Raw genomic sequence first — 15,545 nt, 5'->3', positions numbered from 1 at the left:
GTAAAATTCAGGAAAAAAGATCAGGTTAGGGGGCGGGGGGGGGGGGGGGGAGACTGCAAAAGAAAAATAACATTTGAAATTTTGACTACCAATTGAGCTAGAATGTTCTGTGTCATGCATGTAGTACCATTAGATTGATGTTTGAAAATATTTTCACAAGATGTTAATTTTATAGTTAATAATGTATTATAAAATAAATTAATAATCAAAGAATAAATTGAAGACTGTAAAAAGCTAATACACCTTATATTTTGTATGGAGGGAGTAACAGCATCAAACACCAGCTTAGGTTTCGTACTTGGTGTGGCATCTGGCATGTGTTCATAAGTAATGACAAAAGGAAGATTATGCAGTAGATATTGACAAAATTCAAAATTGGATCAGTTATTATTACTCAATACCATAAATGTTTGGAAAATGAATCTACAATCGTTATCATGGGCATAAAAGTTAATCGTACCTGAATGGATAAGGTCTTTGTGTTACTGGAAGGATAGGGCATTTTGCTACAAAAGTTATGTTCCCTAACTCTACCAGTAGTCACCACAAGAGCAAACCCCGTCCTCAAAGTGGTGGAAACGATTAAGATCTCTGAGTATGATTCGCCTGTTAAAGACCATAGAGACAAACTTTGCCATTGAATGGCAATCTGGACAAACACGAAGATTCTTAACAATGCGCAGGGTACTTCCCGGTGATGTATTTAGAAGCCCAAATGAAATTGCCAGCTTCTCACTGTGGTATCTTAGGCTTGTTGCTTTCTCTTCCTCACCCATTTCAACATGAAACACATGTGAAGTATTAGGGACGTAACCAACAAGTTTTAGCTGCTCAATAACTTCGTCAACCATTCTGCGTGCCTCCTGTGAGTGTGGATGCCTTCCATCTCCTGAGAAGAACTCATGAACCATGTTATCTATCTCAATTGAGCTACACCCTGGAACCTTTACCACCCCTTTCTCACTCATCAGCTTCCTTACCATATTCATTTCTTCCCATCTCCCAGTGTTGGCACACAAATTTGAGAATATTACATAGTCACCACCATGAGAATCATCCAGCTCCATAATCCTCTCAAAGACACGTTTTCCCATATCAACATCTCCATGCCCCCCACAAGCAGAAAGCAGCGTCCTCCATAAGATGGCAGTTGGTTTTATTGGCAATTCATCAATGAAGTTGTAAGCCCTTTCAAGCTGACCTGATCGAGCTAGCAAATCAGTCACACAACCATAGTGCTTGATCCCTGGAACAATGCCATGTTCCTGCATGCTGTCAAAGTATTGGAGCCCTTCGCTCACCATACCAGAGTGGCTGCAGGCATAGAGCACTCCTAGGAACGTAACATCATCAGGTTTTATACCTTGTTTCTTCATTTCTTCAAACATCGAAATGGCCTCTCTGCCATAGCCATGGTTGGCATATGCCACGATCATCACAGACCAAGCTTGTTTATCCCTTGATTCCATATCCTGGAACACACCAATGGCATCCTCCAAGCTCCCACACTTTGCATACATGTCGATCAGCGCGGTGTTGACTTTCACGAGGGAATCAAGCCTTATCTTCCTGATATACTCATGGATCCACCTCCCAAGCTCGAGAGCTCCGAGCAATCCGCACGCTGAGAGCACACTAATCAGTGTCACGGACGTCGGCTTGAGCCCTTTGGCCTGCATCTCCCGGAACAGCACCAGCGCCTCCCCAGGCCGGCTGCTCCTAACTGCCGCGGTGATCATGGCATTGTACGAGACGACGCACTCCCCGTCCATCCGGTCGAACATCACGCGCGCGGCGCGCGCGTCCCCGCACTCGGCGTACATGTTGATCAGCGTGGGCACGACGTACTCATGCTCCGCGGCGCCGGCCTTGACCGCCACGCCGTGCGCCTGACGCCCCTCCTCCCCCGCGCGCGCCGCCGCGCACGCCTTGAGCAGCGACACGAACGTGTACGTGTCCGGCGCAACGCCTTCCTCCATCATCCGGACGAACACCCGCGCGGCCTCCCCGGCTCCGCCCCCGCGCGCGTACCCGCGCAGCAGCGTGTTGTACCAGACCACGTCCCCCGGGTGGGGGATTCTATCGAACACCTGGCGGGCGTAGGCGAGGTGCGCGCGGGTGGCGGCCCCCTGGTCCGTGCAGAGCGTGAGGAGCCTGGTGACGAAGGCCGGGTGCGCCTGGAGGCCGGCCTTGACGGCGGCGGCGTGGAGCTGCGCGAGCGCCCGGAGGGTGGTGCAGTGCGGGAGGTAGGAGAGGAGCGGGTGCGGAGATGGCGGCTTCTTGGATTTGGCGGGAAGGAGAGGGGAAGGCGTGGCGGTTAGAGGCGACGACGACATGGCCGCACTGGCGTGAGGACGAGAGGAGCGGAGAACCTGAGAAGATTAGCATTATGCCAACGAGTTAAGTGTTCTATGGTTTTCGGTACTCACATTTATTCAGAATTACACATGGGTCCTTCAAATAATACAATTTCACTTGTAATCCATGGTATTGATCAGTATAGCTCTGATCGATATTATTTCCTCTGTACTGTATTATAAGAATTTTTGATTTTGTCTATATTCATATATATGCTAATAAACCTCGATATATATACAAAATATATATATATATATTGATGTATGGATGCATCTATGCATTCCTAGAAATTCTTGTATTACAACGGAGGCATTATAAGATATCATGGTCATATGAAAATTCATACATAGATAAATGAATGGAGTATATATTTATGTCCAAAAGTATTATGTTTATATAAATCTAGAGAATATCTTATAATGTGGATGGTAGATAATAGAAAAATGAATAAGGATCATTTATATATGAACCTAGAGGGAATTAGAATATCGAATGATAGGTAATAGAAAAATGAATAAAGCAACTAAAAGTGATTTATAAATAAACTTTTATATATGTTCTATTAGCGATTTAGTAGTTGAGACTAAAAATATATTACTAGAAAAAAAATCATAATCAAGTCCAATTTTAAAATTTGACTGCAGTGATAAGCCATAAAATAAAAGGATGAGGAGAATATGTTGTTTTCATTTTTCATCATTAAAGAGTTTTTATTTTACTTTATCGTTTGGCTTAATATAATCATGTGATCCACATGAGCAAACCACGTCATCCTTTCATGCAAAATCTGCAGTGGAATGTCCGATGCACCTTTACATCTACTGTGCTAAAAAATAAAAATAATTTAGAATATTAAGTGTCTTGCTTTCAAATATGAGTCATATGACTATGGTCGTATGACACACATTTTTAACTGCATTATGCCATTATGAAATTAAATTAGCTATGGACACCAAATATATAATTACCATGCCAAATAGATATTACAAAGAAAGCATGTCAAATAGTGAATTCCATGTACATAGTCGCATGTGAATTTTACGGAGTAAAAAATAACAATATTAAATAAGCACAAATCACTTGTTTTCTATCTATTATTTTGTTTCATATGATATGCAAAGGCAAATTGAGCATTTAACCATATATTTGTAGGCGAGGATGACATGTCATGACATGACATCTGATATGGCCACATGGTAAAGTTTATGGGCTTATTTGGATAATTTAAAAGGTTTAACCTTCAAACTTTTTAATGGTTATTCTCCCTTCTCTTTCATATCCATGTTAATGTGTCCCTCGCTTCCTCTAAAACTATCTAGTGTCTCAAAGAAATATCTCCAAAATGTTACGCAGCCGTGTGATCAGCAAAATGTCAATGCAATTTTGTATTCCAAGAAGAAGGAAGTCAACTTGCCTCTTTGGCACCACAGGACGACGGTATACTTTGTCAAATACATTGGCTGTACCATAAATTGCAAGAATACAAATTAGCCATGTATTTATTTTGTGGATCACCCATTCGAGTTATGAAACTTGATCAGGAGCTGCAAATCATTCACACTGGATGATTACAATAACTTTAGGCCGTGTTCGGCTCTCTCGTAACTTACTCCAGATTCTCTCGTTTATTACGCACGCTTCTCGAGCCGCTAAATATTGTATTTTTTTAAAAAAATATTAAAAAATATTTTTAAAAATCATATTAATCTATTTTACATTTTTATAATTAATAATTAATTAATCATGTACTAATCTATTAATATGTTTTCCACGTCAAATAATTAACCCTCTTTTTGCCTCCTCCCGATATATACACACATACAACATTTTTTACAACGTGGAAAACATACACACACGCCACATTTTTTTACTTCGAATATGCTGCATGTTGTCACATTATGCTTTTACATTTTATTATTGATTTTAGTTGAGTTAAAAAATAATAATGAGTTTAGCACTTGCCTTACTTGTACCTGTCAATGTGGCATGTGCATGATCACATCCAATTGATTCGGTGCATGCACATGGATTACATGTTACTTGAGAAGTTGAGTATCACCCTCAAGCTACTCTAATCTCCATATCGGCGTAATCAGCTTACATGGCGTATGCATTCGGCTTAATTTGTAGCCTATAATAAGCCTGACCCATTTGGGCTGTTTGCAAGACAAGTAACTAATTTACATCCACGTCGCATACATCATTTTCAGCACATTGTTTTTCTTATCAGAACATATCATGAGCGTACATCAATTAGATACTCAGGTTGAAAACATTCAGGACTCGTTTGGATTGAATGATATTTTTTGCCAAAAAAAAGAATGATGGTAATTGTTCTAAAACCGGTCCCCGAAATCACAATTGGAAACCGAACACGAAAGCACCGACATAAAATTCAAAAATCTGACAATAACACTGAGACACGATATTTGTTAATGGGTGGTTTTATAGCCTAATCCCTAGGGCACTGATTATGGACAATTCTCCCCAATCTAGCATATTTACATGTATCAGGATATTGATGACATCACCATGAAGCAATCACACATTATCTATGATATAATTGTTTAGTCATCATATGATTATAACAGGTCTATCTCTATTTAAGAGAACATAGGATATAGGTTGACTCTACTACTACCCTAACACATGTTACAACTTTCCTAAGCTTGTCACACTTCAAGTTAGCTAAATTTGATCATGTTAGGTGTGTGTTTGGTTTGTGTCACACTTGTGACAAGATTCCATTTTTAATATATATAGCCCACATGTCAATGACACAATAAAGTGTGGCAAATTTATCACATGTTAGCTAAAGTGTGGCTTCATTTTTGTTAGCCAAACCTTAGCCAACTTAACTAAAATATTATGGCAACCTTAGACAAATTGTGTATGCCAACCAAACATCAAGTCATAAATTGTAACCGACTCCATATATTTATTTGACACAAACTCTAATATAAATTAAGCTAATTTTACAAAAAAGTATATAAGATCTTATATTCAAAAGAAGTCTTTGGGTTGAGTTTCAAGATGAGCGAAGAAGAAGATGATGCAAAACATAATATCTCATCAGTGAATGATTATTTAAATATTAGTTATTACAAACTTTAAAATAAACTAATATGGTTTTTCAAACATTTTTTTTAGTTTTTTGTTTTTTTTTCAAAAGAGACATTGTATAACAACTTAGAAAAACATGCTTACAACGACATTTCGGCCTATATGCCTTACTTCGGAACTCACACCTACATGCTTCTCTTATACTTATGTTTATATGCCAAAATTTAAAATTTTAAAGTTTAATTCAAAATTGATTTTGAAGATGTTTTTATTGTAATTTATTTTTCAGTACTTACATTTAATATTTAGGAACACATATAAAACTTTTACCTATATTAACTTATGTTTAATCATTCATAAACTATTTCTCTTATGCTTAATAAAAGATGACGAGACACCCGGCGTAAGGGACAATGGAGGTACAATTCCAAGTAAAATAAACGCAGAATCGATTCACCTCTCCAAGCCAATCTCTCCTCTTGGCGTCAACGTTGATGCGTACGACTTGAGAGACGTCGTCAGCATCGGGCAATTAACACCTCACATTCTCACAGTTCCATGAACCCGACAAGCGAGCACAAGCATGGGTCTCGCTTGACTCACCAGCCACTGATAAGGTGACGCCACTACAGCGTTGGGCAGCGCGGATGCCAAACGATGACGAGATGGCTGCCTCTGAAAAAAAAACTGTTATTGCTTATCCATGACTGGATCAATAATAATTATCCTGTTAACCTGTTAGTTACCTCTCCTGGGTGGCGAAGCTTGAATTAGCCTTCGATGCAGTTAAAAAAAAACGCACACAGAAGTTTCTGAAGGATCAAACAAGATCCACAGGTAAATTTTGATGGGGACATGCCAGCGTGATTGCAACATGGAGTGCTGCATATTCTTGTGAGCAGAAATTATCCACTGGTTCCGATGGATTCACTCGTCGGTTCAGGATTTTATCCACAGGGCTATCTCCTCCGCCGCGTCGTTCGCCTTGCTGTTCTGCCGCGGGTTGGTTGCAGTTGATCCCCGCTGTGGGGGCGGGCTCTCTGCGGCTGCATCTGCATCTTCTGCGAGGGGGAAGGAAGCCAAAGGAGGCGGCTTTTCTCGGTTGGATTCCTCCTCTCGCTTCCTTTTCGCCTTCTTGGAGAGAGAAGAGGAAGAGAGAGAGAGAGAGAGAGACCCAACTCACCTTCTCCTTCTGTCCTCTTCCTCCCCTTGGTCCCGGTAAAGCTAGCTTTTTTTAGTGCAAGATTCAATCTGCTGCTGCTGTTGTTCTTGGGTTGCTGCATCGCGTACTTGGTGCAGGGATTTGTCCCGGATTCCTGGGTTGGGGTTTCAGTTTCAACGTGGGTTCTTAGCGTGCAGTTCTTGATCTGGTTGTCTCAGTGCAAGGCGGCAGCTCGCGGTGGCCGGGGGGGTTCTGATTGATGTGGTGTGTTCTTGGCTCCGATTTGGCCGCTCCCGGTGCAGAAATTCCCCACTTTGATGAGGCTCTCGCACTGTGAGAGCTACTGCGGCCCTCCCCTGTGCTACATCCCCTGCCTCCCCAAATCCAAAGATGCAGCCGGCGACGCTGCTTCCAAATCCAAAGGTGCAACCAGCGACGCTGTCCCGGCGGGCCCGTGTCCGGCCGCCGCCGCCGCCGAGGGCAAGCCACCTCCGGTTCAGAAGATTGAGGAGGCGGTAGCGGAGAAGGACGATGACGACAACGAGGAGGTCGATGAGGACGACGACGGTGTGAAAATGGCAGCGCCGCCGGCTCCACTGAAGAGCAACCTCAAGAAGGCCGACTGCGCCGACAGCAAGTGTGCCGAGAAAGGCAATGTGAAGTGGCTGGATTTGCTGGGGAAGGATCTCACCGAGGTCAAGGAATTTGAACCAAGGTACAATCTCATACCTCTCTGCAGTTCAATCTGCAGTTGAATGAACTTGCTGAGAGTTGAAACTATGGATGAGGTTAGCATCTTGAGATGAAAAATTAGTGGTAAACTATTGATTTCTGATATGTATGCCTATCCATTTAGCTGAATTAGGCGAATGGTTTTTGCATGCAAATTTTCAACCAGACATGATCATCCAGGATATTAAATCAATCAATTGTGTGTGTTGAGTGTTCATAAGTGAAACCATTCTGCAGTGCCAGTCTGCCAGATATGTTCTCCAATCTCCATTTGGTTAGCCCCTTGGAATGATGGTTGACATTGCTTGGTTCTTCTGTTTTCCAAAATATCTTCTTGTTGAAATGGTCAATCCACCAAATCTAACGCAACTTGGTATAGTTGGTCAGAATGCTTACTTCAGACACTCTGGCTATACAAGTTGCAAATGCATTATTGTCTTAGTTTTCATTTTTATGTGCATGGTTTTTGTATGGTGCAAATTTGCGATTATTGCTCAGATCAATTATATACATAAATGCAAAACTTATGTGGTATGAGAATTAGTGGTTCATGTAAATTTTGGCATGAAAGTTTGTTTATTTTGTTTGCATCAATAATATTCTATCAATGCCATATTTAGAGGAAGTAGTCCTGAGTTCATGTTTCCGACCTGAGTGGTGATATATTGTTGGGGTATCCCCTAAGTTTATCTGCATATTCTTGTTAGTCAGTATGATTTTTACAGATACAGTAATTCACTTGTGCCATTTCTGTATTGACAGTGTTTTAAGATAATTCATAATTCATAGTCCTGCACTAGGTCTTTGCAGAAAAATCTTGAGTATACCCTTGTCATAGACTTCTAGCTAGCAGCCATTTGCAGAAAAAATCTTGAGTATATAGCCTTGTCATAGACTTCTAGTCATTACTCAGTGGTCACCGTATGTGTGAAGACAAACAGAATAAGGACACACCAATCACCATGCAATTACTGCTCATCGCTGCTTTCCACAAGAAAATTCCTAACAACACTATTTGGCTGTCACCTCTGGCATGTGATCTTCTTTGTTGTGGTATCATGATTTGCTTTGTTCCTAGTCACCACTTTGATCTTTTACCAAGCAATAAATCTACAGCTGAAGCATCATTTCATTCTTTATCTTGATAGGGATGGCATGGCAATGAGGCATAAGGCCATAAACTCTTTAACGACTTTTCTACCTTTTAGAAATGCTTCATCACATGGCATTTTGACATGCTGCGTGGGTTGTTTCCTCTGGGTTTATTGTTGAACTCACATTGTTCTCGCCTTTTATACAGTGAATCAGGAGATTCGCTGGATGAAGATGACATCGCAGAATGTGTTTGCGCTATCCAATGATCCAGAAGTTGTACATTGGTGTAAATTCTGAAAAGGGAGTTCAGCGTGAAATCGTCGATGTTTATTTCCTCTCACCGGAGGGCCAGGTTCTTTTGTTAGCTCCCTCCATGAACTCCACTGAAGCTACCCAGCATCCACAACTTGTGCCAGTTCCATAAGTACATGCCACCATAGATGCCTAGCTGTAGATGTTCCTGCCTTTTGTCAATCTGGTATGTGTTTGGGTTGGTATTGGTTGCTGAGGAGTGATACATTTTTCACACTGCTGGTGGTGTAGCTGAGATTATTACTTCTGTAAAGGTTACGTATAATGTTATTGAGTGGAAACAGATCCTGTCATCCTGTGATCACTTTGACAAAAGCACATGTAAAGCTTATTGATTTGAAGCTGTCAACTGAAAAAGAAGAGTTGGTTGATGTTAGTATCATGCATGCTGACAAAGTACATGAGTAACCTACTCCTGTTATTTGCATGGATTTCATGCAAGAGTACTTGTTTCCATCATGAAATCCATGCAAATAACAGGTCCATTCTTAGTGACCTGAATAGCCCCTCATTTGATATAATTTTTCAACTCTATTTGAAGCTGAGACCGACGCTGGTATGTTTTTTCTTCTGCAAAGTGTAGGAATCAGATTAAATCGTTTTTACTGTTTGGAAGGAAGTTTGTTGTTTTTTATCTCTTTGGAATGGAATTGCATGAACATGAATATAATCAGTTTACCATAACACAATGAAAGATGAAAAAAAAATATACTCCATAGATAATTTCTCATCTTTACCAATCACAAGCTCACAAATTCACAAATCATCACAGTTTGCTGATGATTTTGCTATGCTCGTCATATAAAATTCCTTAACACATTATCTCGGTAGCCAACTTCCCAGCTGTAATTTCTGAACTTCTCCGGGCATTCTGAACTTAACTTCCTCGTTTCTGAAGTTGCTGAAACAGGGATCGCTAACGCTGTCACCGAGCGCTTTCCTCCACGTCGTGGGACTCCCCAAGTTGGCCGGCGACGGCGGGGAGCGCTCAGCCGTAGCTCGGTCTGCCGGCCATGGCGCCACCGCGCGCGGGGACGGGATGACGGGGAGGGACTTGACGGAGATATCCGAAAAACTTTCAGGGGTCTCCGCGTAAATATCCTCCAGATCTACCTGGGCCGTGCATAACAGATCGGACGGCCCACGTGAATCCTCGCGCGGGACAGCTAAGCGACCCAATTGCGGGTTGGGCCAAAGCATGGGCCGGTCCGAAGGAAACGCTCCAATATCGTGGGCCTAAACGAGGCCCGGTATCGTGGAGGGAGCAGCGCGTTTGGGCCGGGCCCATTTCCAAGTGGCCGAGAGGGAAGGAAGGAGAGAGACGGCGCCGCGAAGCGAAGGCGTGGCTTGGCGCGGTGATGATGATGGCCTTCGGCTTGCTGCTGCTCTCGCCGGCGTCGCCGACGCCGCTCCCGCTGCACGCCAGGCCCCCCGCCGCCGCCGCCGCCGCCTTCCTGGCCGCGGCACGCCGTGGTGGACGGCCGCGCCGCTGCCCGCCGGAGCCTCGCTGCCGCCCGCAGGAGACGGCGCCCAGTGGCGGCGGCGGCGAGGGGACCGCCGCGACCGCGGCTGCTGCTTTACGTCCCCCGGACCTCGACGACGACGGCCGTCCAGGTGAGTTACTGCCGCGAGATTGACTGTGTTTCTCGGAGATTTCGTGTGCTCAACGGTAGGGATTTGAGAAAATTTTGTTGGTGCGGGCTTCGTAGAGCGAAAGGAATCCAACTAATTGCGGAAGCAATTACTGTAATACTAGTACTGCGAAATTTTCGGTTGCGAGCTTTAAATGATTTTTCGTATAGCTATACGATTGCTGGGGGATTGCCTCTGTTAATCACCTGCCACTAACATGTAAGTTGGTACTGATGTATGAACTGAAGCACTGAGCACTATAATTTCCTCGCACAGTTACATGAATGCAAACGTTTTTACTATCAATTTTTTTCACAGTATAACTGGTAATTGCTATCAGAGTGTCTACAAGCATCGTTAGCCATCAAACAATTGCTCTAGATGTGCTTTTTATCATGCTAGCATATTTTGTGGTGGGATAGTTCTTTTATCATGACTTAAATTAGCATAATGATCTTTGTAATATAGCCACAACGTCTGCCAAATCCTTTTCTGATGGCCCATATAGTTATTTTATGTAATACAAATGTGAAGTTTCCAGTTTGAGTTCTGTTTCGTATTTCTAAAGCTACTTATATTATGCACTTGTAAAGATTTTTGTTAGTCATTCACTCATTCTTATCATAATACCTATTTTAGGAAACACACCTTCTTTCTAGATATCATATCAGCTATCTTTGATTGCAGGGGAAACATCTAATAATGGATATTCTGGGAGCTGGCAAACAAGGCAACATAGTACTGATGATATTTCCAGGAGCAAGCCCAAGCCAGGTTACATCAAAGCATTTGGGGTAGATTTGTCTGCTGATAATGTCGCTGTTGCTATCGTTTATTTTGTGCAAGGAGTTTTGGGTCTTTCCAGACTCGCTGTGAGCTTTTACTTAAAAGATGATCTTCATCTTGATCCAGCAGAGGTATAGTGGCGCGTGGCGACTCCTTTACTTGTCCAGAACTCCAGATATAACAGTTTTTTTTGTGTGTGTGTGTGTCTCTGAGCATGTGTGCTTTTTCTTAGAAGTTGGGAGTTTTTTTTTCTCTTTGAACATTTTAACTCTTGGATAATATGCGTTGGCAGAGATTAAGACGATTTGTGTTGTCTAGACTGCAGTGATATCTGGTTTATCAGCATTGCCATGGTTGGTCAAGCCCCTTTATGGCTTTATCAGGTCTCAGCAAAATACCACATCTTCTTTCTAACTTTCTTTTTATAGTGCATGTTTCATGAAGCTATATTGTTTTGATTTCCCTTACAGTGATTCCTTCCCTCTCTTTGGATATCGAAGAAGGTCCTACCTTATTCTGTCAGGACTTCTTGGAGCACTTTCATGGAGTTTGATGGCAACAATTGTGGATGATAAATACAGTGCAGCATTCTCTATTATTCTTGGGTCTCTTGCAGTTGCCGTTGCTGATGTTGTAAGTGAGAACAAAAAATACATGCGCTCACAAATTTTCTTTATCATCAGTAGTTGAGTGTTATAATCTGCGCAATACTTAGCTTTCAGCTATATGATATTATGATCCCAATACTAATCGTATTTGGAACTTAAGCCTTTTCAATTTAGCAAACCTAGGTTAGGGATACAGTGGCACACATAATCCTCTTGAATCACTTCTCATACTTTTCTATTTACTTAGCTGTAGTTTGTATCACAATAGTTCCTTCATTGACATGACAAGATTTTGTTGAGCCTGCATCGCAACTTTTTAAAACGGGAAAGTCCCCAAAAGAATGACATTTCGTGCCCAGCAGACATGGCTTATAGTCAGGTAACATGAGTATTTTATATAAAATTTCGTCCTATTGTCCGTACCATTTATATATTAATATGTTATTTAAAAGGCCTCAATTCAGTACAGGCATAACACATTAAGCATTATTTTCAATTTTTTTCTAAGTGCAGAAAATTCTGCTTCTACACCATCTTTGTGCCATGTGCTGAACTCTTTTCCATTGCTCAGCACATGTTATGGCAGGAGTGTTTGTCCTTCTGGTTTCCATATTTTGAGTGAAACTACTGCAGGTGGTTGATTCTATGGTTGTTGAGAGAGCTCGTGGTGAACCACAGAGTATATCTGGATCTCTCCAGTCATTGTGTTGGGGATCGTCAGCCTTTGGTGGAGTTATGAGTGCATACTTCAGTGGTTCTCTAGTTGAGACTTACGGCGTAAGGTTTGCCCTCTAACAAACAGCGTATCAAATACTCATGTTTTTACAGAATTACAGCTCACTGATCTGAGGTTCCCAAAATGCAGATTTGTCTTTGGTGTTACAGCATTTTTGCCCCTCATGACATCTACTGTTGCAGTTCTTGTAAATGAACAACGTTTGCCTTTGGGGGAAGATGCCACCTCACCTTCAGGTTCAGGGTTAATTGAAAGCTCTAAGCAGCATATTATGCAGATTTGGACTTCAGTAAAACAACCCAATATCTTCCTACCCACCTTGTTCATATTCCTTTGGCAAGCAACACCACAATCAGATTCCGCCATGTTTTTCTTCATGTATGTTAGCACATGCTCATTTGTTTGGTTTGATTGCTCTGGACAGCTGTTGGATTTAGTTTTCAACCACGTGAACTCAGTTTTGCAGTTGTTGGAGTCATTGAATTCTAGTTGGTCACTGAATACTTTATCTAGTTTCTATTCCACTTGACCCAGAAATTTCAATTCAATATATTGCCTGCCACACTAAGATTAATTTCTCAACACTAGAGGTCTGACCTGCTCTGTTCGTGTCACCATTATTAGTCAACTGAACTTCATCATGTATAATACTCTCTCCGTTCCATATTATAAGACTTTCTAGATTTACCTAGATTTATTATTTATTCATGTATCAATGTATATGTTTTGTATATATGTCTAGATTCATTAGCACACGTATGAATCTAGACAAGATTAGAAAGTCTGTCTTGTAATGTAGAACGGGGGAATATGTTATTTCGTAGCAGAAACTGGAGGTAACCAAATCAGTAGCATGCTTGTCATCGGCGTCAAGAAGGGGGTCATATAATCAAATTCACCGTACTGAAGTAATTAATGGTGAATCAAATATGCTATGAGCTCAAATTTCTTTGTTCTATTTGAATATATTGCATCATATTGCCCCTGCCTAGATTCTTGTACTTCTTAAATGCATAAAAAACAAATTTTAACCATAAATTGCTATATCTTGGTATATGAATACCTTATAAATTTGTCTGATTGCTATCTATTTAAAATGCTTGGATTTTTCATATGTTACCGTCTGATCAATTTCAGCACAAATAAGCTTGGATTCACTCCAGAGTTTCTAGGGCGTGTCACACTCGTTACATCTATTGCATCCTTGCTCGGAATAGGAGTATATAATTCATTTTTGAAGGAAGTTCCATTGAGAAAAATCTTTCTTGTGACTACAATATTTGGCTCTGCCCTCGGAATGACACAGGTTCAATTCTGTGCATGATTGCTTTAGTGATGCTGCTACAATCTTTGTTGCTAAATTTAACTTAGGTATTTTCAGGTTCTTCTTGTCACTGGGCTGAATCGAGTTCTTGGGATCAGTGATGAATGGTTCTCTATTGGTGATTCATTGATTATCACTGTCCTTGGTCAGGTATGGTACACTTTTACAAGAACTAACTGACTGGGCTAATTGGGGTAAACCATTAGCAGTTTAGCACTTACTGCTCTTTAAATTGAGCACTGAATGAAGAGCATAAAAAATTGTCTGCATTTCTTTGCTCAATAAGAAAATTCCTTTTTCATCTAGCTGGAAGGGAATTTTTCTATGGCAATATAAAGCAAGAAATTGTATTTTCATTTTAACTTTTTCATTGCAACCAATATTTTCTGCCTAGCTGTTTACATTTAAGAGTAACTGAGCAACATTATGCCTCATGCCTCTTCATCCTAGTTTCTTTACATGCCTGTAAATAAAACAGAATCCCTATCAATACCACTGTAGGATTGACATGGAAGATGCTGCTAAGATGCCTCCATTTGCCGAAATCTAGAATATCACATTTGAAGATGACACTTCTTGGTGAACTAGAGTAATCCATCATATCAATTTTCAGGATAATTCAGATTCCAAAGGCATCTATGATTAGGCCATGGTCATGGCATTTCCATCCTTCCGAGGGATAGAACTGTAGAACTGCACTCTTTATGTGGACTCATGCTGTTTAAATTCCTTCTGTAGGCTTCCTTCATGCCCGTGTTAGTGTTGGCGGCAAAACTCTGCCCTCCTGGAGTAGAAGCAACCTTGTTCGCCACTCTGATGTCTATTTCTAATGCTGGAGGCGTCACTGGAGGCCTGCTGGGCGCAGGCCTGACGCAGCTCTTGGGAGTCACCAAAGACAACTTCCAAAACCTAGCTCTTCTGATTGTCGTGTGCAATCTCAGCTCCCTGCTGCCTCTACCTCTTCTTGGCCTCCTCCCAGATGAATCACCCGGTGGAGATAATGGCCAAACAAAGGTCGATTGAGATTATATCCAAGAATGGCCCTAACTTGAATGTAAACCGTTCACCTCATCGCCATTGAGAATCAGACTGCAGCTGAACTTGGGCTTTGCAATGTTGATCACCCTATAGAAGAAGAGTTTGCTTAGGTGATCAACCGATGGTTGCTGCCATGTAGAGATGTGCCTCATGGAACACACTTGCCGCGGTTGTTAACTGGTAACTAGGTCAGGATTGTTTACCAACAGAGCATGGACATGTAAACCGCAAAGTACAGCAGTGTAGGTATGACCTTTTGTTCTTTACCATGCAAAACGGCAGAAGAGTTTCCCGTGTATCTACATGTAACCGAGAGAAATAATATCCATATTCTGAACTCTGAAGTTTCTTGTACATATAGATGTAGCATACATGTATATTATAGATCGATTGGAACTTTCTGACACTCATGGTGAAGGTCTAAACGTAATCCGCTCATTACAAATGATGTGGAGAAGATGAACAGAAGACTAGCAGAATGGCTTGCGTGCCAGTTGCCGGTTGCAGGAGGGGTAGGCATCATCGCAAGCATGCAAGCCAACAGAATTATTAACGCAACGCAACGACGACATGACGAGTGCACTCCAAAAGGCGACCTGCAGAACTGAAAGCCAACATCGATAGCACACCAGTTGATTCCAAACAGGAACGGAAGCCATGTGATTGATGACGGTTCAAAAGCGTAAGAAAGCAATCAAT

At 41.6% G+C, this 15,545-nt stretch overlaps 3 protein-coding genes across 5 annotated transcripts; 2 read left to right on the top strand and 1 right to left on the bottom strand.

Moving 5' to 3' along the window:
• Positions 1 to 393: 393 nt before the first annotated feature.
• Positions 394 to 2,381, bottom strand: LOC102709065 (pentatricopeptide repeat-containing protein At2g02980, chloroplastic). Its single transcript, XM_006650658.2, has one exon. The coding sequence runs from the start codon at positions 2,334 to 2,336 to the stop codon at positions 531 to 533; it is 1,806 nt and encodes a 601-aa protein (XP_006650721.1). The 5' UTR covers positions 2,337 to 2,381; the 3' UTR covers positions 394 to 530.
• A 3,698-nt stretch (positions 2,382 to 6,079) lies between these two features.
• LOC102708783 lies at positions 6,080 to 9,104 on the top strand. 3 transcript variants are annotated; one of them, XM_040522732.1, is made up of 3 exons: positions 6,080 to 6,258; positions 6,365 to 7,298; positions 8,616 to 9,104. In XM_040522732.1, the coding sequence occupies exons 2-3, from the start codon at positions 6,901 to 6,903 to the stop codon at positions 8,674 to 8,676; spliced, it is 459 nt and encodes a 152-aa protein (XP_040378666.1). In that variant the 5' UTR covers positions 6,080 to 6,258; positions 6,365 to 6,900; the 3' UTR covers positions 8,677 to 9,104. The 3 variants fall into 3 exon arrangements, with proteins under 3 accessions (XP_040378666.1, XP_040378667.1, XP_006650720.1); XM_040522733.1 differs by having other exon boundaries at positions 6,080 to 6,522; positions 6,802 to 7,298; XM_006650657.3 differs by having other exon boundaries at positions 6,080 to 6,639; positions 6,802 to 7,298.
• A 979-nt stretch (positions 9,105 to 10,083) lies between these two features.
• LOC102718821 (folate-biopterin transporter 1, chloroplastic-like) lies at positions 10,084 to 15,274 on the top strand. The gene is made up of 9 exons (XM_006651840.2): positions 10,084 to 10,336; positions 11,042 to 11,271; positions 11,459 to 11,523; positions 11,611 to 11,773; positions 12,382 to 12,530; positions 12,614 to 12,862; positions 13,622 to 13,790; positions 13,866 to 13,958; positions 14,547 to 15,274. Exons 1-9 carry the CDS (start codon positions 10,084 to 10,086, stop codon positions 14,829 to 14,831), a joined length of 1,656 nt encoding a protein of 551 aa, XP_006651903.2. The 3' UTR covers positions 14,832 to 15,274.
• The last annotated feature ends 271 nt before the right edge of the window (positions 15,275 to 15,545 follow it).

This window comes from Oryza brachyantha, chromosome 3 (assembly GCF_000231095.2).
Source record: "Oryza brachyantha chromosome 3, ObraRS2, whole genome shotgun sequence".
Lineage (NCBI taxonomy): Eukaryota > Viridiplantae > Streptophyta > Magnoliopsida > Poales > Poaceae > Oryza > Oryza brachyantha.
This window is presented reverse-complemented; position numbering and strand designations above follow the sequence as displayed.

Excerpts from the sequence above, each read along its gene's own strand:
- LOC102718821 (XM_006651840.2), top strand. The coding sequence starts at position 10,084 with ATGATGGCCTTCGGCTTGCTGCTGCTCTCGCCGGCGTCGCCGACGCCG. Across the intron at positions 11,524-11,610 it reads CCCCTTTATGGCTTTATCAG|TGATTCCTTCCCTCTCTTTG; the intron begins GTCTCAGCAAAA and ends TTTCCCTTACAG. Across the intron at positions 11,774-12,381 it reads CAGTTGCCGTTGCTGATGTT|GTGGTTGATTCTATGGTTGT; the intron begins GTAAGTGAGAAC and ends AAACTACTGCAG.
- LOC102709065 (XM_006650658.2), bottom strand. The coding sequence starts at position 2,336 with ATGTCGTCGTCGCCTCTAACCGCCACGCCTTCCCCTCTCCTTCCCGCC.
- LOC102708783 (XM_040522732.1), top strand. The coding sequence starts at position 6,901 with ATGAGGCTCTCGCACTGTGAGAGCTACTGCGGCCCTCCCCTGTGCTAC. Across the intron at positions 7,299-8,615 it reads GTCAAGGAATTTGAACCAAG|TGAATCAGGAGATTCGCTGG; the intron begins GTACAATCTCAT and ends CCTTTTATACAG.